The sequence below is a fragment of the Macrosteles quadrilineatus genome, unplaced genomic scaffold (genome assembly GCF_028750875.1).
Source record: "Macrosteles quadrilineatus isolate MER2022 unplaced genomic scaffold, UCM_ALF_1.0 Scaffold_9__3_contigs__length_116548681, whole genome shotgun sequence".
In the NCBI taxonomy this organism is placed as follows: Eukaryota; Metazoa; Arthropoda; class Insecta; order Hemiptera; family Cicadellidae; genus Macrosteles; species Macrosteles quadrilineatus.
The window spans coordinates 62,080,987-62,103,682 of NW_026542602.1; the positions used below are offsets into that span (position 1 = coordinate 62,080,987).

General features: G+C 33.8%; 2 protein-coding genes across 2 annotated transcripts in view; one reads left to right on the forward strand and one right to left on the reverse strand.

Moving 5' to 3' along the window:
• Window positions 1-18,877, forward strand: LOC129002726 (solute carrier family 2, facilitated glucose transporter member 5-like). Its single transcript, XM_054430740.1, has 13 exons — window positions 1-56; window positions 958-1,041; window positions 1,473-1,577; window positions 1,766-1,875; window positions 3,469-3,593; window positions 4,335-4,475; window positions 4,930-5,067; window positions 5,882-6,039; window positions 6,381-6,584; window positions 7,181-7,283; window positions 16,997-17,153; window positions 18,024-18,117; window positions 18,557-18,877. The coding sequence occupies exons 1-12, from the start codon at window positions 18-20 to the stop codon at window positions 18,103-18,105; spliced, it is 1,446 nt and encodes a 481-aa protein (XP_054286715.1). The 5' UTR covers window positions 1-17; the 3' UTR covers window positions 18,106-18,117; window positions 18,557-18,877.
• Window positions 18,851-22,696, reverse strand: part of LOC129002727 (arrestin domain-containing protein 17-like) — a 13,040-nt gene continuing 9,194 nt past the window's right edge. The window contains exon 7 of the mRNA XM_054430742.1: window positions 18,851-22,070. Within this exon, the coding sequence (XP_054286717.1) occupies window positions 22,027-22,070 (44 nt within the window). The 3' untranslated portion in view covers window positions 18,851-22,026. The remainder of the gene's footprint in view (window positions 22,071-22,696) is intronic.

The following is a 22,696-nucleotide window of genomic DNA, read 5'->3' on the forward strand; positions in this document are numbered from 1 at the left end:
GGCGTGATCTAGGTGCTATGGAACAGGAGTCAAATATTTATGGAACAGTAGTTAAGGTAAATCAACATTTCAAGCAACTGTCAAAAATATTAGTTCTGTGAAATTGTTAAATAAACAAAATTCATCAGTACTTTTCAAACGGTGATTTAAACTCGTTAACCTTTATTGATCTCTTTAGGTGTGTGTCTTTATAGAATTAATTTATGTACTTGATTTAGTAAAGTTAAAGTGAATAAATTCTGTACTGCAAGTTTGGGATTTCTCTTGAAGAATTTAACAGATACAAAAATACAGCAATATTCAACTTATAAGTTGAAATTTTCTTTTCTTTTTAAGTACCAAACGCAATAATATTTATGCTGCAATTATTTATGTGATTATTTATTTATGAATTACGCAACTCTGATTACGTAACATTTGATACCTATAAGGTAACCATTGGCAGTTTAAAAGAATTATAATTTTTTGTTTGATCAAACAAATATCTTCATAAAGAGTTTTGTTATTTTATTCCGACTGTTAAATTAAATCCTAAATTGTTTTCAATACTCAACAATAGTTTTTTTTTAATGTAGAGGTTTTTCATCAATTTAATTTGATGAGTTCGTTGAGTAGCCTATATCAGAAAAGGATGAAGTAAGAATAGTAATACTTAAAGAAAAACTCTAAGGAAATTCATTAATATAGGTACTATAAAGATACAGTTACTAGGAGTAGGATTCTGAAACATAAGGTAGCCTATAATAGAGTTAGTTGTTTTGTGGGCTTAGACCTTTTACAAAAAAAAAAAAAAAAAAAATACTTTAGAGTAATCTATTTGACTTTTAAAGTTAATTAATTGTCTGAATTAAAAAATCTAAAATCAAAATCTTAAAATCTTAAATTGTCTAAATTTGTTTAAATTTATCTCCTTTGGCCGATTATTGAGCAATGAATTAACAACTGATGTTTTTACAGAGAACTGTAATGGAGGAAGGACTATATTACTCCAAATGTTTTACTTGCACACATTCCCCTGACACTATTCATCACACAAAAAAGGTATTTAGTACTTTATGATTGTCTTACAAAAGAGAACTTATCTGTGATTTATTTGTTGGCAATTAACTGGAAAAATAATTTTCAAAGTTAGATGCACCACATCAAAGTATTAGTTTATGTGAATGTTGACATTCCCACTCTTCACGTCAGAATCAGCATTTGTTTCATTAATTATCAAGACAGATAAATAATTTCTCAAAAGACTTTATGGCAGTACGCTAACTTTTGGACTTTAATTTATAGAGGTTTGGGGATGTACCATTTTGTTTAGAGTTAAAAGGACCATAATATACTAAATTTTAATCAAAATCATTGAGGCAGTTTTTTGTAAAAATCTGACTTTTCTGGAAATTACACTAGGGTTAAGAATTTGCTCAGATTCATGTGTGTGTTTTGGCTCTGGAGCAAGTTAATGAATGACATGTCTACAGCCAGGGAAATGGTCTCATGTGCTACTCCTGTCTGTTATCTTCCTCTCTCTCGGAGGTTCGATCCCCGTCGGTTACATTTGTGGAACCAGCACCAACCCCTATCATGTAAGTGAACTTTTATCTAAAAAATGTAGATTTTATGTAAGTATGTCTATGGTTATTTATCTTTTAATGTGACAATAACCTTAAAAACCTTTTTCTGGTTTCATCATGTTTGTATGTGTCATTCATAAAAAATATATTTATTTTACATTATTTTATTAATTTGCGTTTTACAAATTTACCCTTCCCAGGTTGAAGACTCTTGGGTAGAACTGCCGATGTCCAACCTCCGCACACTGTTGCTGGTGGGGGGAGTCGTTGGAACTGGTGTGTCGGCCATCTTGACAGACTGGGCAGGCAGGTAAGACATTCTATGCTTTTAGCTTATTTTGTGCTGTGTTAGCTTAGATATAAGATGTAGTAAGAAATTGTTAAATAATTCTTAAAACCATTGTAGATAAACATGACAACTTTTTCTAATCATAAATGGTCAAAGATTTTTTTTCAATTCATAATCAAGTCTAAGTCTGTTAACCCGGTTTCCGTTGGTCTGACATTTTCAATAATCCAGAATTGGTCGCAAGGTTTGAATGGTTATTGTATTTTTTTGTATGATGTTTTAAGAAACTTTAGCACGATAGGCAGACATTGGGAGAGATCCGCAGAGGTCAGGAGCTATCTTTCAGGCGTTGGTTTATTCAATGTTCAATAATCACCACTCTACATAAATAGGTATAAAGTTTATGAATATGGTTGATTAGCATGTATAAATATGGACAAATTACTAGTTTATTTGTTTTTTGTCATCTCAAATTAGAAAAAAAACTGTGGACACTCCAATAAAAATCGTGATACCAAACATTCTATCTACATAAGTTCTAAAATTACCTAAAACTCTAGATAACATCGAAAGTACCTTACCTAAAAAAAACAGTATAGTTTAATATAATTTTTTTCTGGTGGATTGTATATTCAAGTATTATTGTATATCTTATTTATGAAATGTAATTATTCATATTTGACGACTGAGATGTATGATTGTAACAAATTGTACCTATTCAGAGATTAAATACCACCGCCGCAGCAAACCTGCCGACTAAGCGAATTTCCATTTGTCTGAATTGATTTTCAATTAAATATATTTTAATAACATTAGGTTTAACGAGTACCTAGGTTTGCTGCTACAAGGAAACTAATAAAGTGTGTTTTATAGTAAAATAATGATAGCTTAGTACAAAATAAATAAATTTGCCAAGTTTGATCAAAATATATCCATAAACAAGCAAACTACAACATTTGACAATATTCTCCATAAGAATAACATGGGAATTTTAAATTTACAATTTTTTAAATTTTCTCCGTTACTAATAACCGAACAAAAATACTTTTATATACTAAATTATTTGTTTTTTAAGCTCCTTAAAAAGGTCTAAAGAGAAATTGGGAAACTTTGTGTTTTGAGGGTCAAAAGTGAGAAAAACCAATTTTTACCCCATAAAACCCCCCGTAAAGCCCCGTTCCCATGGTCCGATCATGCTGGTTGGCGAACTCATTCAAGTTTATCCCGCTTTACACCTTTAAACCAAATTTCATCAAAATCGGACAAAAATTACTCAAGTTATCGCGTTTACGGACATATATATATATATATATATAAATATATATTTCTTGATGAAAATGCCAAATGACTTTTATATTCTTTTTTTTTACATATATAAAAATTTGAACGAATGGTGTTTTTGGCCTCTGGGGAGATCAAAATGAAAAAGTAAATCGGTCCCGGGTCTACGTCATACCGTGCCACCTACGGTAATAGCTACTTCCCTATAGGGAAATTCGCTAATAACTATGAGTATGGCTAATTATTTTTTTTCTAAATTTCGTTAAAGCAAGAATTTTTAAGTGAAGTATTTTTCTTCAAGGGAGTCGTTTAAACTGTAACCCTTTGTTACAGGAGGTACACAACCCTCGTCAGTCAGATGATAGGCACAGTTGGGGCAGCGACACATCTTGCGGCCAGTCTTATGCAGTCAGAAACAATACTCATAGTTGCTTGGCTTATACTAGGACTGTTCATCGGTAGGTTCTGTTCAGTCATATGGTTGTAGTTACCGTACTGTGGTAAATGATCGGTTATGAGCTAAGTATAGCTTGCATAATGTTCAATATCGTTTTCATTTAATGTGTTTATCTAATTTAAATTTAACCTGATACATTTTTTTTAACAATTTTTGTATCTATTTACGCAAAACTACTGCCTTCATTTACCCAAACTCCCCCACAGTTGAAAGTAACCATCATTTTGGGCAGAAAAAGTTCAAAAAAATATTTGCAGGGCGGCTTTAGTAAGTTCTGGGCCCAACCATTTTTCATCGGGGTATTAGTTAAGGACGTTTACAAAAGGTCTATGTTAGTAAGAACAAGACTAGGGTTTGAACCGTCCCCTTAGGAAAAGAATAAAGAATCAAAAATTCTTCTGGCTTTGAAACATAAAATGAAATAAATAGTGAAGGAAGTGTGGTAATTGATTACCTGTATTCTGTCTCAAGGGGGGAGCTTTCTGGTAGCTGGTATAATGATAGAGTACGAGGCTTCCGTGTCCGAGGTCCTGGGTTCAATTCCCGCCAATCACCAATGTATTTTATCTATGTGATAATGCCACGACCCTCTAGGACTAGCCTGAAGTAATGTGTAAAACACTTCCAGGCTAGAACTAGCGTCCTAGCATGTGAAGATTGGACATAAAAAAAGTCCCAAGAGTAAGTGCGATAAAGTATACACTCTCTGAGCGTTACTGTAGAGCAGTATTGTTGTCAACAGGTGTGGCTGTCTGTGTGGTTCCTCTGTACCTGGTGGAACTCGCTCCATACCCACTCAGGATGTCCGTAGCAACCGTCTTCACTGTGGGAACGTCCCTTGGTCTCATGCTCAGCGAAACTCTTAGTCTACACAGTGCTTTGGGTGGGCAAGTGTGTTTACCATTCATTACAATTATTCAGAAAATAAACATTTCCTAACCTGCCAAGTCCAAGACATGTTTATAACCGTGGTCAACCGTTGACTTTTAAAAAGAACATGGTTGAACAAGTGACTGACTGAATGTGTTACAGTGTAAAATTCTATTTTATCCTTTTGTGGTACTGAGATAGTTTGTGACAAAATACCATGGTTTACCATAAATTTTCCTTTCAGATACTTGGTAAGATAGTTGGTGTACTCGACAGATATCAGTATTCAGTAATTTACAATTCAACCACCTTTCCATGGTTGGGTACTATGACTATGCTAAATTTCGTGCAGATCGCTTCAGCCGTTCAGGAGTATTTGTAAAATAAAAGCAGGAGTGAAGTGTAAGAGCTTTGCTCTCTTCGTTTCGCTTCGCTCAATAATGTTAGTTAACATTTTATTGTTCCAGCAATTGGGAAAGGACACTCATTTCTGGTGCCTGCATTTGCATTTCTTCTATTCGTATCTTGGTTCTTCTTCCGACATGTGCCAGAAAGTCCTTCATATTTGTATTTTATAGTGAAAGATAAAAATTTAGCTGCTCTGGGTGAGTATATTGTGGATTTCTTAAGTACAATACCAGTAGTATTAGTTTTGCTTTTTACTTTGTTTTATCCCCTAAACGTACAGTACAGTTCATACAGTAGAGTGTCGATTATCAGAAGCCTGGTTGTCTGAAATGTCGGTTAACTGAAAGGTGGATAGCGTTGTTGCTGCAATAACGAGAGACCATCAGCGGTGACGCTGAGACCGCAAGATATGCTCACCCATGGGTTTTGCTGCGGTTGTGGCCTCGTGGGAGACTATAACCATTCTGGCGGGGACTGCAAAATATGCTCATGGGTGTTGCCGTGATGTTAAGACAATCAAGAGCAGTAGCAAAAAAACTTGTAAAAATTTATTTAAATATTATCAACCAAAGTTAAAATTAAAATAATGCATCTAATTTTTACTCTCAATGAACAACTATCTTAAAAAAAATCAGTTATCTGAACACCTCCAATTTCCAATCGTTTCGAGTACCCTCTACTGTATCAGGTTATTACTATTTATAATCATAACAAAATAAATTAAATAGTAAAAACTTGACTCAAATTACATAATGATTAGGTTTGATATCGTAATTCTTAACTTCCTCATTTCTCATTGAAATACCAAAAGCTATAATAATAATAGATAACAGTGTAGAAATATACTGGGTCTTCTTTGAACATTTATCAATGTTGGGTAATTTAATGGTAACAGAAAACGTAGAAATACTTAAAGTCACAGTATCGTCTTCTCAAAACATGTTTGTTGATCTCATAAATTTATGACTGGACGACCAAAACTGTATGTCAACTTGAACAGACTATGTTTAGAGCTAGCGAAGCTGTGCGGAAGCGATGTGGCTTCAGCTGAAGCGGAGTTTGATAACAGATGTCTACAGAAAGAAACGTCTCATCCGTTGATGCATCTGATATTGCTCTTATTGCTGTGTGGGGCCAACACCAGCCAAGCACTAGGGGAATCAGACCAGGTGAAGAATCAAAGAAACATTTAATTAATTATCAAAATTAATTTAATCCAAACAAATTTAATAGTATTAGTTCTATAGATTTTGAAATGTATAATACTGTACTCTAAATCATAATTGTTTTATATAATAGAAAAAAGGAATCAGCCAGGCTCCTACTGGTAAATAAATTACTACTGGTTTTGGTTTAGTATTCGATGAACATAAAGTTATTTGCAAATCTTATGTGAATCACGAATCAGAAAGGATTATTCCTATATCTGTATTAAACTTACCCCGATACCAATTTAAATAATTTCCCTATACTAGATTAATCTTGCATGTATTTTAATCAATGTCAACAGTTGTACCACATCTCCGAAGCCCGGCCTAGACTATCAGAGTCAGACGTCGTAGCAGCTGGCTACACTGCTAGTGTTGTCAACTGCATTGTCGCGCTCATGTTGGTACAACTGATAACAACTGTTTCCTGGAGAGTTTTGCTCATAACCAGCTGTGTCAGCTCTTCAGTCCTGCTATTTGTCATGGCTGCATTTGCTTTACTGGAGGTAAGATTTTTAAATTTAGTAATAAATAGTGTATTTACAAGTTAGTAAATCATGAGGCAACTAAAATGTAAAAATGATTGAATTAAATTATTGTATAATTTTTAACTAAATACTTATTTTATACCACAAAAGAAAAATAAAAACTGGAAAACATAAAAAATCAAACAATTTTTACACAATAATTTTCAATACATAGTTGCAAACTAGCATGGAAAGATTAAAATTTTAATATGAAATTGTTTATCAACGACTTTTGTGTCATGTTTAGACTTTGTACTCATATACAAATTACATTGAACAATGCAATTATCTTAAGTTTATGACATCAACCTTTACTTCGGATAACAATCATAAGGTTGCCGGTTCAATCCTGAGAAGTCAGTAGGTTTTTGATGGTTCAAAACATGACCCAGCTGTCCTTGATCATTGCATTTTCAATAAATGAACTTGACAGATGAAACAGCTGATATTAGTCAGTGATAAAGCTACAAAGATCATCTCACACCTTTCTACACACTCATCCTTCACTCATATTTGTGTTAGAATACACACCTAGGTGGCGTCGTCATCTCAATAGTGATAATGATATGTTACAGGACACAAGCAATAAGACAGTTTACTTCATGTTGGCCACTCTACTCGTGCAGGTCATTGTCTTTGATCTCGGGTTAAGGGCAATCCCATGCTACTTGGCAACTGGTAATAATTTTGCAATTAAACTCATTATATTAAATTTTATACATGGCTCTAAAATTGTTTGTTTTAATCGTAACATTTTTACTTTCTCCCCCTATACCATAGTATATGGAGAAAGTATTGTTTTCGTCAAAATTTTCGAGTTTGAGTTTTGAGTGGATATATTCGTTTTGGGTCCCCCTGGACCCAAAAAAGTGGTTTTCGAAGTGATGTCTGTGTGTGTGTGTGTGTGTGTGTGTGTGTTGGGGAATGATACATTGTGAGATCCGACGTATGGTTACACACCAACAACGTGAGCTCCGTTTTCAATGTGAGCTCCGACCCCCCGGAGCTCGGATTGAGAAAGCCTCTGATTCGTTGTCCTAGTGACTTCGGCATCACGGAAATACCCGAAATAGCTCGAACTAGGTCGGAGCTCATTTTACTGCTTTTTACCAAAGTGTGCGAGTGTATAGCTTCATAAAATCGACACCACGTCGCGCTACGATCGCGTTTACACTCTTCGATGCACACCAACATGGTTCCATACAGTCAATGTGAGTTCCGCTATTGTTCTGACTTCCGCTCCGCATTTAGTCGTTTTCAGCGCGTTATTCTCGAATTTCTAGTGCCAGAACGCGATCCAGACTATATCCATGTCGTGTTTATAGGCACTGAGGAGGGGGGAGGTAGCTTCGCCGTCAGCATAGCATTATTGTAGTCTGTTGCGTTCCCCAGCTGTGTTTACCGCTAAAAATAATCTTTAAATAATCTTTAAAATAGTCTTTAATTTATAATAAGGATAAATTAAATAAACCAAAGCCTTCTCTAAGGGTATAGTAATGATTTCCCCGAGCAAAGCTTAGTACCCTGGTACTTATTTATTATTCAAGTCGCTCTACCAATTCTCCAAATCAGTAATCAATAGTCAGCCATCTTGAAACAGCTGTTCCGTCGTCTGTTCTTTAAAATGCTCAATTGTATCCACAACTAACTGTTTACATTTCATTTCAGTATTAAGTTTTTTTTTAATTTTTATTTCGGGACGTGATTTTTGTTTCCTTCCCGATTGTTTGGGGTAAAACAACTAGGTTAAATATTATTGCAGATAGCAATAATATTGAAAACAAGCATCGTACTAAAAAACAATTCTGTATAAAAATTAAACTAGTAACAAGATCTGTTGTTGACTAAACAAATTTAATTTTTGTTTCAATTAACTATGAAACATAAATCTAATTATAAAACACCACATGCTAACCTTATATAGACATTTAACGTGAATACGACACGAATACAACTACATAAAAAAAAAACTTGAGTAAAGTCTTAAGGCCTGATATATGGTTACTTGTAAAACAGCAGTAGAGTTTAATCAGGCAGGCCCAATCCTAAATATTTTAACATGTGCCTATCACAATGTCATTATTTTTGCATGAATTTAATCCTCAATTGTGACATCATTGTGAAGATCTCCCGTGATGACGGAGCCACCGTGACCATGTTCGCGGCGCTATATTCAGTTGTCCAGGCGTCTCAGCAATCAACACATCTCGTAATCTCGGCGCCTGATCCATAACCATAGATCTCTATATAATACAACAAATCTGTATTATATATATGTCCACAACACACCCCACGCTCGCGGCCGGATCGTCAACATGTCCCCGAATGTCCCGCGGTCAGAGCACCATCGTTTGTGAGCACGGTGCCATCATCAACATTTCCCGCGTTCACGGCACCATCGCAAACACTTCCCTCGCTGCCCACGCTCAAGGCGCGATCGTCAACATGTCTCATGGTTGTGGTACCATCGTCAACATGTCTCACGGGCGTGGCACCATCGTCAACATGTCCCTCACATCGATGTATAATAACTCTACACGGAAGTTATTATACATCGATGGTCCCTCACTGCCTACACTCATGGCGCGATCGTCATCATGTCTCACGGTTGTGGTACCATCGTCAAAATTTCTCACGGTCGTGGCGTAATCATTGACATGTTTTGCGGTTACGATGCCATTGTCAACACGTCTCGGTTATGTCGCCGGTCACGGCATTATCGTCAACATGTTTTGCGGTCATGGTACCAACGTCAACATGTCTCATGGTTACAGTGTTATCGTCAACGTTTTTGCGGTCATGGCGTTAACCGTCAACGTATCTTGCACTCACGGTGCCATCGTTGACATGTCTCGTGGTCACGGTGCTAACTTCAACATACCTCGTGCCACAGAAAACATATTAAGAACGTTTTCTGTGCTCGTGGTTACTTTGCCAGGATAAATATCTCCCGCGATTACGGATACATCATCGTCTCCTGGGTCCGCCGAACCATTTCGTGAAATTCTCTCGCAATCACGGAAGTGTCATCATCGTCACTCGCGACGCAGCGAATCCTTATTTTATCAAAATATACTTGACTATTTTCAAAACAATAGCTTCAACTTCGTGTAGACTTTATAGCCTCCGATTTATTTTATACAACCTTGAATATGGGCGAATTTCTCTCGTTTGTATTATAACGCAATAACACAATATGTATTATTCATAATTCGGGAACAAACCACGACTAGCTACCTCTAGTAAGATATAATCGTAGGCACCTGGTACAAAGTGTTCCACATATTGTTTAATCCAAGCAAACTCATAAACATTCAGTACTTGGACAAGTAAAGGAAATATGAGTGAGCAGAACACAGAAATGTCCCGTTAACACATTATTCACACGTTACTCCAAATGGACTTCATAAGCAATTTCTTAGATTTTCCTTTTGCTACAGGCCATCCCAGTTATTGGAGTGTCGGGTCACTCGGGTCAGTTCACTTTTGTGATATTGCGAGAGTGTGATTGACCTCCAATTTCCAACCTATTAATATTGTTTGGGTTTTACGTGGTAATAAATCGCAAAAAGGACAACTCTTAATTTAATCCGTATAAAACTAAGGTTCAGCTGTCCATAAAACTATTTTTTCTGAATTCTCAAAAGTGGTGGTAATTTAGGCCTAATTTGTTTGGTCATCAGTTTATAACTCATTAAAATGTTTTTATACAAAACAATCCAAATCACTGTTTTGTATGATATTGGATACGCTTTCTTCAATTCTTTGGTGCAAACGTCACTTTTCACCACATACCAATAATGTAACGAGATAACACGTCGACTGAAAACAAATGTCAATCGGTTGATCTGTTCTTCCTACAAACTCTAACTTTACACTTATCAGTTATAAGTAATTTACAATCAGTGGCGTGTTTTGGAATCTCTTGCAGTACAATTAATATAGTGACCAATTTTACACATTCTATTGGTACCAGGACCAACTTTCTAGTTGGTCCTGCATTGGTACAGGTGTTTGAAAAAAAATATTTTCGGTCCAAAGTACAATGTGCAAAAAAATATTATTTTATAAAGTTTATAGCAAGCCTACACAATCACAAGATTATTAAAATTTTTAAACTTCTAACGCTTAATTACGTCAGCATATCTTAACAATGTGTAATTATATTATATTTGGTAATATTATTGCATGGAATACTTTTATATTTTATATAATATATATTTAACTTATCCAAAATACGTAAAAATTAAGCTAGCAACCATAGGAGATAAGGCCTGGAGCAATCAGTACTTGACTGACTAACATTTATAAGTTTACTGTTTGGAAATAGTCAAATTATGATTTTGAAGTCAATGACGTTATTGTAGCTCTATGTGAACTGAAAAAGGAAAAAGGTCCGTTTTTAAAGAGTCGTTTCAGGGCCTAGTTCAGCTCATCTCTACATTCTCACCCCTATTTGTCCCTAACTTTCTTTCCTTGTCCGCATCTTTCCTACGCTCGAAAATCTCGTTTGAACATAGCAAAAAGCGATGGAAACCGAAGATTTTTTGGAGCTTGAAATTTTTACCCTACTTTAATGTGTTTTTATTATTATTAAACCCATTTAAAAAAAAATTGCTGCTAACAGTTTTCCAGCAAACGTCATTTTTACCCAGAAACCCAGGTTTTAAAATTCGTAAAAAATAGCAAAGTGCCAAAAATTACCTATTTGTGGGTAAACCAAAGTAATCCAACCTAGCTTACTCTAACCTAACCTAACCTAACCCATGCTTAGATCAGCAAAGTGCCGAAAATTACCGATTTTGGGTAAACCCAGCTTAGGTTAGGTTAAGCTGAGGGGCTCAGCTAAAGGTTATATAGTGAGTCCTTGGAGGCTAGTGGCCATCTTGGATAATTTCAAACAGCCGCTGAAGAGCGATTTATCGTCCAAAAATATTTTTTCAAACACCAAAGTGATTATAATTTAACATCGAGTATACTGTGAGATTAGAAATGTTCTTTGTAGTTTTTTATTGTTCTCCAAGGGAGTCAATGAAAGCTAACAGCCATCTTGGATTTGTCCACAGCCACCTCTAATACATTAGATCTAATGTATTAGAGGAGGCTGTGATTTGTCCCCCTTAAGAGCAATGTTAATTACGTTAATTTCAAACAGCTGCTGGAGAGTTATTTACAGTCCAAAAATGTGTTTTCAAACACCAGAGTGATTGTAATTTAAATATCTAGTATATTGTGAGATTATAAATTGTCTTTGTAGTTCTTTCATTGTTTTATGAGTTAGAACGTCTAGGCTCCAAGGACTCTTTTACACTCTTTTATTGACACTTACCAGTCAAATGTGGCGATATTAATGATTTATAACGCTTTTCAAACGTGTTTTTCGTGGTGAAATATGTGTTTGCTGAAAAAGTGCAAGAGGAAAAGAAGTTTGAAATGACTCGAATAACAAGAAAAATAGGCTACTATTAAAAGGAAAAAAGATTTTTCGAGCGCTTATAATTGCCTATTTCTAAAGCTTTTCTCGATTTTCAAACGTGGTTTTCAGGGTGAAATAGTCGTTTCCCCCTAAAGTGCCAAAGGAAAAAGTGCTTAAAATAGCATATTTTTGATAGATAAGGTAAAAAATGCGATATAACATAAGTAGTGCAAGTTCAGTATTGCCTCTTGGATTTCACCAATCACGTATTCAGACCCTAATTCCTAAATTTAGTTAACCTTGCACTGGATTTTGAGATAAATATTGCAAACCCACAACGGACCGTTACAGTTCTCCCTTATCTTTACCGCATATCTCTCTTATCTCCAAGACTACAGACTGCGCAATGAAGGAGGGTCTCGTGCCTATGCCTAATCTGATGAAGAATGAGCAAGAGCAATCGTACATTTGTTTTTTAATTGTCGTGTAAAACATTTTAATTTATGTTTAGATGTTATTTAATTTCTTGTTATGTGAGTTTGAATTTAGTATGGTAGCCATTTCATAAGAAAGTATTAAAGTAATTTGAGATGTTAAGATTATGAAGAAATGCCATTTCTTTAACAGAAATACTTAGATAACTTCTCAAAATGACTTCTAATTGTTATTTATTTTGCTAATGCAAACAAGCATTTGTTTAGTTAAATATAATTAAATTATTTCGTCTATTACGATTGTGTTAGTGTACATTACTATCGATATGTCGAACTATTGACAAGAATGCCACATTTAGCTACCGGTACCCCATTCAGTTTTTCATATTTAAAAATCATATCTTACAAACAGAACTTTCCAAATTAAACATCAAAATTATTTAACTGACCTTTACCCTATAAAATCAGGAATCCCCAAAGGAAGCGTACTTGAACCATACTTGAATATTCCCTATACATCGGACCTACCAGAGATTGTAAACACTATGGTTGCCACATTTGCGGATGATATGACCATTTTATCTGTCCACGACAAACCGGTTCAAACTACAGCAAATTTACAGTTAAACTTGGATGAAATTTCACATTGGTTTAAAACATGGAGGTTCAAAATTAATGAAAATAAATCAGAAAACATTACTTTTACCCTAAATCTGGCTACATTTCCTCCAGTATCCATGAACAATATTCACCACCCTAAAGTAACAGAAATAAAATACTTGGGCATGCACTTAGATGCAAAGCTTAATTGGAAGGCACATATCTGGACTAAAAGACAATATCTAAATTTTAAAATAACTAAGCTTAATTGTCTTCTTGGATCTAAATCAAAACTTAGTACACAAAATAATGTTACTTTGCATAAAAGTTATAAAACTAATTTGGACTTATGGGATCCAACTTTGGCGATCATCAAGTACATCAAACATTTAAATTTTTCAACGATACCAATCAAAATTGCTACGTAAAATTGTCAACGCACCTTGGTTTGTTACCAACAGAACACTTCATAATACTCTTAGAATTTGAAAAGTCAAAGAAGAAATTACAAAATCTAGTGAAAAAAGATTATCAAATTGGAAAATCATTCAAAATCGTCTTATACAAAACAACTTTTGCAAAACTCATGACAGCTAGCCTGACCATACTACTGGAACGAATTACACGCGGTTGGTACCAAATGAAAGATATTTTCCTGTAGATGTGATGAATCCCTTTATAAATTAAAATAGGCTCAAAAATAAACACAAGAAACGAATTTAAAATTTAAAAAATAACTTGGGCCGTATGGGTTGCCATGTAGGTAACGAAATAACAACTAAATGTAAACAGAAAATAAAACCAAATAGAAGAAATTCCATTTACATGTCTTATTTATAGCATAGGGTAAATATAGATAAGTTGGAAAAATACATACTTTTGGTCAAGTTTCCGACCACAGGGCGAGATCTCATCTTGCACTAAATTTATTGGACAATCACAACACCATTTACAGACTGAAGCGACTTACGATATTAAACCTCCCATTCAGATTCGGCTGTGTTATCAAAATTATCTTTGTTAGCTAGTGTTGAGAGTGGTAAATCTCTATACTTTTAATGTTGTATTATTGTTAATGTATTTGCTTATTTTTCTACTTTTGGAACAGACTGTAAATTAAATAATGTTGAAACCCGATTAAGCTACAACCCATTTAATAGTATATTTCGTACCTAGGGCCAAAAATAAGGTTTTGCCGGCTCGAGATAGTTTTTAAGTTCTCGACTTCGTCTCGATCGAGAGCTGCAAAACCATTTCGGTCCGTGGTACGAACGCTATTTTGCACCACACTATACCCTATTGCCACTATTCACCTCTATAATAATGCACACTGATGGTCAACACAACTACAACTTTAAGGTTATGTGAAAAAATAATTAGAGGAATCAGCAAAAATAAAAATAAATAGTTGCTAGGCAACGGTGACGATAAAATAATTCTATTGCAATGGATCTTTAATAATGCTATGGATACTGATTGTGTATTTAAGTAGGTAAGTAAGCGGGCAGCTAATTTTGCGGCCCTAGGGACCTGCTCGGTCCCCAAATAACGATGACAGCTGGCATGGCCAGCAAAACGTAACTTTCAGCCACCAATTAACGTATGTAAAACCACTAAAACATCATAGTGTGGTGAAAAAAATTATACATACTTTCGATACATGCGATTGCATACAATCGAAGCTCACAACTGAGTTTAAATCAGCTGATTTTCACTTCCTAGGGAGAAAAGTGAAAAGACCTACTTTAAGCTCTTTAAATACGGCTGTTTTTGCTGCAGTATGACTCAGCGTTTGCAGTATGCCTCAATGTTTTAATAAATATTTGCTAGTTAATTTGTCGATAGTGTAATGCAGGTTAATCTTATATAATTCATTACAAGGACCAACCACCAAACCACATACTTCAGATTCAGTTAAGCCTAAAATTATTCAAAGATCCCGTGGGTGATAACATAGGTACCAAAAAGATATTTTTTAGATTTTAAGATGAAAAATTAACTGATGAAGAAGTGGATGAAGCAACAGTCTGATCTAGAGTTAAGTTCACAAGAACAGTGGGAATGAAGCTAGTAATGCCTCTCACATTGAACAGATCCAAAACTGGGTTCCTAGGCAAGACTAGCAACTTTCCGTAGAACGAAGACGAGTATTGGTGTTAGCTTCGAACTTACCATTCCCGGAGCTCACATTGAGCATACACCATACCGGAGCTCACAATGAGCATACACACTTCCGGAGCTCACATTGTGCATACACACTGCCGGAGCTCACATTGAGCATACACACTGCCGGAGCTCACATTGACCATGCACACTTCCGGAGCTCAGGTCGACTTACATACCAGAGCTCACATTGCATTACAAAATCCAAGTTGTAAATTTTAATCAAACCTTAAGATTTAAGTGTCCACAGTTAAGTACAAGACATCTTTTAAAAAAGTGACATATATTTTCTTTAAATAACTTCTCCTTATACCGGAGCTCACATTACTGTGTAATACCATGGAGCTCACATTGGTTGCCAAACGCGTATGTGTGTGTGTGTGTGTGTGTCTGTGTGTCTGGATGTGTACAGAGCTAGAGACCACACCTGTGGTCCGATTTCGATGAAATTTGGTATGTAGGTTCTAATCCATGGTATCTCCAGGCGTTTTTTTCATTTTTTTGAAATTTTTATTTTTAATGGGGATTTTCTCATAAAAACCCATAAAAAACCGGAAAAATCGGATTTTCTCAAAAATGGCCCGAACGATTTTGATAAAAATTTAGTATGTTGTAGCCGTTTAAATTCTGAATAAAATGGTACAAATCCCATATCTGTAAAAATTACGGTTTAAAAGTTATGGTCAAATATGTTATTTTCCCATAAAAACCCTATAAAATAACGAAAATAGGATTTCAGAAAAAAATCCAAGTTTGATTTAACATAGTCTGTTATAGTCTTTACAGTTTTGATAGTTTTTTTTTTAATTTTTTAGAAATTTTTATTTTTAATGAGGATTTTCCCATAAAACCCCATAAAATAACGGAAAAATATGATTTTCCCAAAAATGGCCTGAACGATTTTGATAAAAATTTAGTATGTTATAGTCCTTTATATTCTGAACAAAATGGTACAAATCCCATTTCTGTAAAAATTACGGTTCAAAAGTTATTGTAAATTATGTCATTTTCCCATAAAACCCCAATAAAATAACAGAAAAATCGGATTTCCCAAAAATTGCCCGAACGATTTTGATAAAAATTTAGCATGTCATATAGAACATGCTACCTATTGGCCTATTGGTTTGATATGATAAAATGTTTTGTATGTGTGTTTTTTTATGTTTATTGTCCTTTAAATTCTGAACAATATTGTACAAATCCCATTTGCGTATATTTACACTCACCACTTACACATGATAAAGGTTGTTGACAAACTTATGGGAGAAAGTATGTGTCAGAATGCTGATACCGTTTATTTATAATGCAATACAACTTCATTTTACCATACATAAAATACTGTGCATGTACAACGTATATATCATAATTTTTAAAAACCAAATTATCAAGGTTTTTTCATAGGGGGGTTGTCAATGTTGTCATTTTAAAGATTAAATTTAAATACTAAATATTTGTATGCTCAGTACTGGACAATAAATCCTTCTTTCTTAACACTATGTCTATTGTTTTCACATTTTCAATGGGAAGACAATGGTGATGTCTACAAGACCGAAGATGTTTAGTATTTTGCCCTGAAAACGGCTTCTGCCTTCTTTAACAACTATCACTGTAGTTTTACGTTTTTGAAATTTTTTCTTTATACAGTACCGATAATCGGCTATTCAGAAATTTTGAGCTCTAGCGTACCTCTAAAACAACATTGTGGATCCCACAAATACAGGTGTATACACCAACTTAAAGATTATGTTCACAAATATATTTTCAATGTTTTGTTGTAGAATTGTTCGGTGACAAGACATCAACCATCATGATGAGTGTTGGAGGAGCTGTCAACTTCTTAGGACAACTCGTCTCAGACCAGATGTTTCTTCTCCTCGGAGTTGCATATTTCAGATTCATTGCTGCCTTGTTTTTGGCATCTTTCGCTGTGTTACTGTGAGTTTTGTTGTTCAAAATGCATATTAATAATTAAATATTAGTACTCAGCAGATTAGCACTTTTAATAATTACTAGTGTACATGTTACTCGAAATCGAGCAATTGCAAAGTATTACAGGAGTTGCTTGAAAACGAATGACGGTACATGTTACTCGAAATCGAGCAATTGCAAAGTATTACAGGAGTTGCTTGAAAACGAATGACGGTCATCATTTCCAATGAGTTTAAAAGAGTCAACTCAAACTACTCAATGATTATTTAACTAATGGAAATACTCACGATGATCATAACAGGTTAATGTAATCAACATTTCTTGTAAATATCTTATCATTTTTCAAAATCTGATCTCGTTTTAGTGTTTTCCAAAAATGTTTCCCACTTACAGCCACGTTAGGTTGTCCATGTTTATTTTCTAAATAATTTACATATTGACTCATGACTGTTTACAATTAATATATGTTCTTCTTCTCACTTTTAATTTCTGACAACAGCTGGAGTTTCATAACAATGTTTGTTTCCCATGGTAATACAAGGGAATGTTTCTTATGGTGAAATACAAAACTTTAAAGGGCCCCAGGGCATCATTCTCTAATTATTTCCCTAAAAAGAAGGTTTCCTGCACAACTTCATGTTACGCTCTTTCCAATGACAAAAAACATGTCAATCGGTTAAGTAGTTTCGGAGGCGTAATTGTCACAAATAACCTGCTTGCATAGATTTTTATGGGTTGAAGTTGATTCAAGTCGCCCTTGGATCACATAATTTGATAATAATGATAGTATTGTTAGGCTAGGTGGGTAGGAAAGTGTAGATGTTTACCTTATTTGCTTTTGGGATAAAACTATGAGATAAAATTTTGATTTTACAGACTGATTTCTCTTCCTAAAGACTCAAGCTCTCGTGACAAGCCAAAGGTTCATTCCAGTTTTAGCCATCTACCCAATCCTTAGTGACCATTACAGGTAATTTTATGTATTTGTCTGTATAATATAATTATTTTATTCCTTAAATTAGCCAAACTAACTGCATTGTCCACATTAAAACCATAGAAAATGCTAGAATGTCTTTGACATATCCTTGTGCAAACATAAAATATATTCTTAACTCTTTCAAAGTTTGGTTAGACGTGGAATATAAATTAGGTTGCATTAATTTATTACACTGTGACAATTTTGTTTCGAGCAAGAAGCCTATGAATTACTGTACAGTATTACTATTTCTTCTTCTTGTTAAGGATGATTTTGAACTCTCTTTTTGCTTTCATCTACGCCTGTGGAATTTTAAAGTTGTTTTTGTTAGGGAACGGTCCAAACCGTTGTTGTTACTGCTGTTGTTAACATTTGTGTACATTTACATACTTAAAGCCAATATTTGAATAAACTTTAGAACTTTGTATTTCAGGTCTGAAATCTCCTGGAGCCATCAAACGTGATGAAATGAGGCAAATCAGTGTACCAGAGACATTATATGACAAAAATACACCTAAACTAATTTTTACGACTTTCAAGTTTCAAGGTTTTATCTTTAAAATTCATTTTATGGACCTTCGATACAGAAACCCACTTTTAATCCCATGTCAACACAATGTAAGAAAGTTGTCCAGCGTCCTGTAATTGCAAAAAGGAGAGTGAATTCTAGAAAATAATTTGTAAAGGCTTTAAAGTGACATCAAAAGGTAAATTAAGAACACAAGTGGAATTCAAACAGTTATATTTCAACAAGCATATTAAAAGGTATATAAAAGGCACAACGTACACTAGAGTGTTAGTAGAAAACATAAAAAAACATTAACATTATATATAGGCCTATTTACTTAAAAATTCCTAAATAAGGTGATTTACAATTCTTATTGCTATAATTGATTTAAGCTCTTACTTGTCCAAACACAATTTCTATAAACATCTATACTCAACAACTTATAACAACTTACACAAATTTGTCAGGAGGGTCTATATACCCTTTACCCTTTAACAGATCGACCAAGAGAGATTATATAAGTTATGATTAAATTGAATCAATACAGTAGATCAGAGTTAGGCCATGAAAATGTTAAGTTCCCGTTTTTGGTACCAGAGAGCTAATATACGAGGTCTGTTCAGAAAGCAAAAAAAATTTCCATGTGACGTCAAAAATTTCTGGAGCAAACACATACGCCTACTCATTGACTGTCCAGACATCACATCGGGAGTGTTATTGTGCTACCTGTTGTCACAAAATTTTAAAAAGTTAAAAAAATATGATGCAATTGAAAATCATGGCAGTAAAGTGGTGTGGTTTGCCATGTTTTTTTTCCATATACTTAAAAAAGAAATTTCTGTCCGGAAATTGTGTGTTCAGATCCAAAATGACCAAACAAAAGTTGGGAGACCAACATTTTGTTCTATACATAAGGAGTTTTTTTCATTGCTTATTACTTTTTATTTTATTTTAAAACATTTGTTACTTACTGAACAGCCCTCTTTTCTACGTTATACCTTTATAACATGGAAGCACCACCATAATATCAGTCTATAAATTGATCTTACACCACATTCAGGGAGTTTTACATTAGGAAGACAATTATTCTCGTAATTGTGTCTAAATTATCAGATACATTTTGACTCTTTTGTGCGTACAACTCCTGTGCTATTTTTATCCTTATAGTAAAACTTCATATACATCTATAAACATCAACCAGTCACATCAAAAAGTCTAAAATAAATTGAAAGCAATTAATGAATTAATATAAATGTGGCTAAAGTAGTGTTTCCAATAATTTAATTTAGTATTTTAAATCTATTTGACCGATTAAATTTATAAGAAATTTTATTTAAACGTGATCAGTCATACAAGGCGTTAGTTCTTTTATGTACAAAGTGCTATGCCAAAATGTTTGTGAAATTGTGATAAAGTTTACCAAATACAACAGTCTTTTGTCATTTTTCCGACAACTACATTTCAAACAGAAATTAAATCTTGCCTACTTAACGTTACATATTAAATTAAGCTACAACTAAATAGTTTTGCCATTAATCTATTGAAGGATTAGTTTTTGTCTTATACTATTGTTCGCTCTGAATGGTTGTCTACAGTCAATGTATTGTCAGCAACCTGCACAAAATTTACAATCAAATGTTTTATCTGTAGGTTGTTTTAAGTTACCATTATCTGCATTAGAAGACTTTACAAATTCAATTTATTAAAAGCTTCAACTCCCTGTAATACCATAAAATATAATTATGAAACACAATAAAACAGTCCAACTATCAATGGTGGTGTTGAAGCCTCTAGAGTTTGATGCTTTTAGCGGTTTGACTATAATCTTCTCCCAGAGAATCGCCACATTACTGACATTAGCTCTTAAAGTTTCTTGATATTGATTCAAAATATTGGTTTTGTAACGCATTAGCTGTTTTACCTCATTCTCAATTTTAGTAATTGTGACAGTAATCGCTAAAACCATTACTACCACATTACCTAATTGGTACAAACTATTACATTTAAAAACATTTATAATTATCTAGACTCATAACCCACATTTCACAACACACAACGACAGAACAAACCACACAACTAAAAGTTCATCTAAATCCAACAATCTTTTTCACTAGAATCATATATAAAACTAGACATCTCATCCTTATGGATCAGCTGAAGACAATGTTATTGTTTGTTCCGTAGCACTGTAGAGCTCGTGTTTTGTTTAAAATTAGTTTCTTGTTATTTCAGTCATTTAAAACCTCGTTTAACCAAATAAAACGATCTAATCATAAACAATAACTCGTCCCATAGTTATATAACCACACAGTAAAGCACAAATCATGAACCATCAAATAATAGAAAAAATTTAGTCAACGTGAACTAGTAACAAAAAACGAGCTTCAAAATTTACAATGGATGAGAAGTCTACTTGTGTTGGTTAGTCTATGCTATGATTTAACATCCTTACACGCTAAGGTAATATATGGTTTGATTCTGGAGTATTACAGTTGCTTTCCAAGTCTTCCATGAAAATTACAACCACATAGCTTTTAAAGTTTAAGATAAACATAAATCAGGCTATCATGGTAACATGTGATGACGAAATAAAACTAAAACCCAGCGTAAGCTACATGTAAAAATTTGGCAAAAGCCAGACATTAATCAGAACATTAAAGAGCCCTAAACATTCCTACAGTATAATAATAATAAAATAAATAAAATTGTAACAAAATATAAATAATTGTGGTTATATATTAATCTTTTCATTACATATGGATTCTAACTCCCCGATAGTTAGTACAAGCGTATATAAAAAGGCAGTACAATGTGTTGATGCCGAGGTTAACATAAGCAGTCTTAGTGATTAAGTAATTACATTTTATATAACGCAGTGACGGATTTGATTCACATGATTACAATACAATTAAAACCTACAACAGTAGAGATAATGTGCGATAACCTGTGGAGTTATTAAATAAGGTAAAATCCACTTATGCCTACTAAGTTTTCACTTAAGATATAAAACAGTTTTTAATAAAAATAAAATAAATATTTATATAATAAGCGTCACTGTTAAAGTGTTCAAAATATAAGGAGGAGGCGTTTAAGCTGCCATGGATAAAGGAAATCAATTAAATTTAAAATTGTAGAGCAAGAAGAGAGGTAACAAAATTTATCTTATCTATAAAAATAAAATTTAATAATTTTAGATCTCCATATAAGTTTAAAACTCAAATACATAATGAATCTTTGGCATTAATAGGATAAATATAGGTTATAGAATAGGAAATATATTGGTTATAAATTTTAAATATTAGATAAGTTATAGCAATTTAAGGCAAAAATCTGACTCGAGAACCAGCTTAACTTTTACAAGATGATATTTGGTGATAGGAAGATCTTTGGGAGATTCATTCAGGTTGCACAGGCTCGGACGGAATCTCAGGCATAGGAGCTGAAAAATGGCGAAAAACATTAAAAACTAAAATACTATACAGGGTGTCACCTAAGTACAAAAAAATTAAGAATGTTTTATACCGATAGGTGATTAACTAATTAGTGAGTAGGTCTCGTTTTTTTTTATTATTTCAAATAATTTCTTGATGAGCATTGTACGTGTTGTTAGATTTACGTAAAGTAAATAAAAGAAACCTACTGTGTTTGCCGAAGCCAACACAGGGCAAAAAGACTGCAAACATAACTTTTTCTATTGAAAATTAAAATTGACTTCTAAACTCTTCTCCTCTGTAATTGTAAAATTAAAAATATTGTTAGTAAATAATTCAAAGGTTAAGTTTTATCCGATTCAAATAATTTGAAGCTTTTACAGATTAGGCTAAGGCATTCACAAGTTGACACTATCAGATCTTCATGCAAGAACATGTTATGACTCATAAGAGGTCATTAACGTACACAAACACACCAATGAACACGTGTCAACTAAGAGTTGCGACACCCATTAGGCTAGTAACCAACTACAGTACCCGGCAAACTGAGATTAAATTGTACTTTCTTTAGCCATTCAAAGACAATGAAGAATACAAAGGTTTGGTGTAAATTAAGTATTTTGATTACATAGAA

Excerpts from the sequence above, each read along its gene's own strand:
- LOC129002726 (XM_054430740.1), top strand. The coding sequence starts at position 18 with ATGGAACAGGAGTCAAATATTTATGGAACAGTAGTTAAG. Across the intron at positions 3,594-4,334 it reads TATACTAGGACTGTTCATCG|GTGTGGCTGTCTGTGTGGTT; the intron begins GTAGGTTCTGTT and ends TGTTGTCAACAG. Across the intron at positions 6,040-6,380 it reads CACTAGGGGAATCAGACCAG|TTGTACCACATCTCCGAAGC; the intron begins GTGAAGAATCAA and ends CAATGTCAACAG.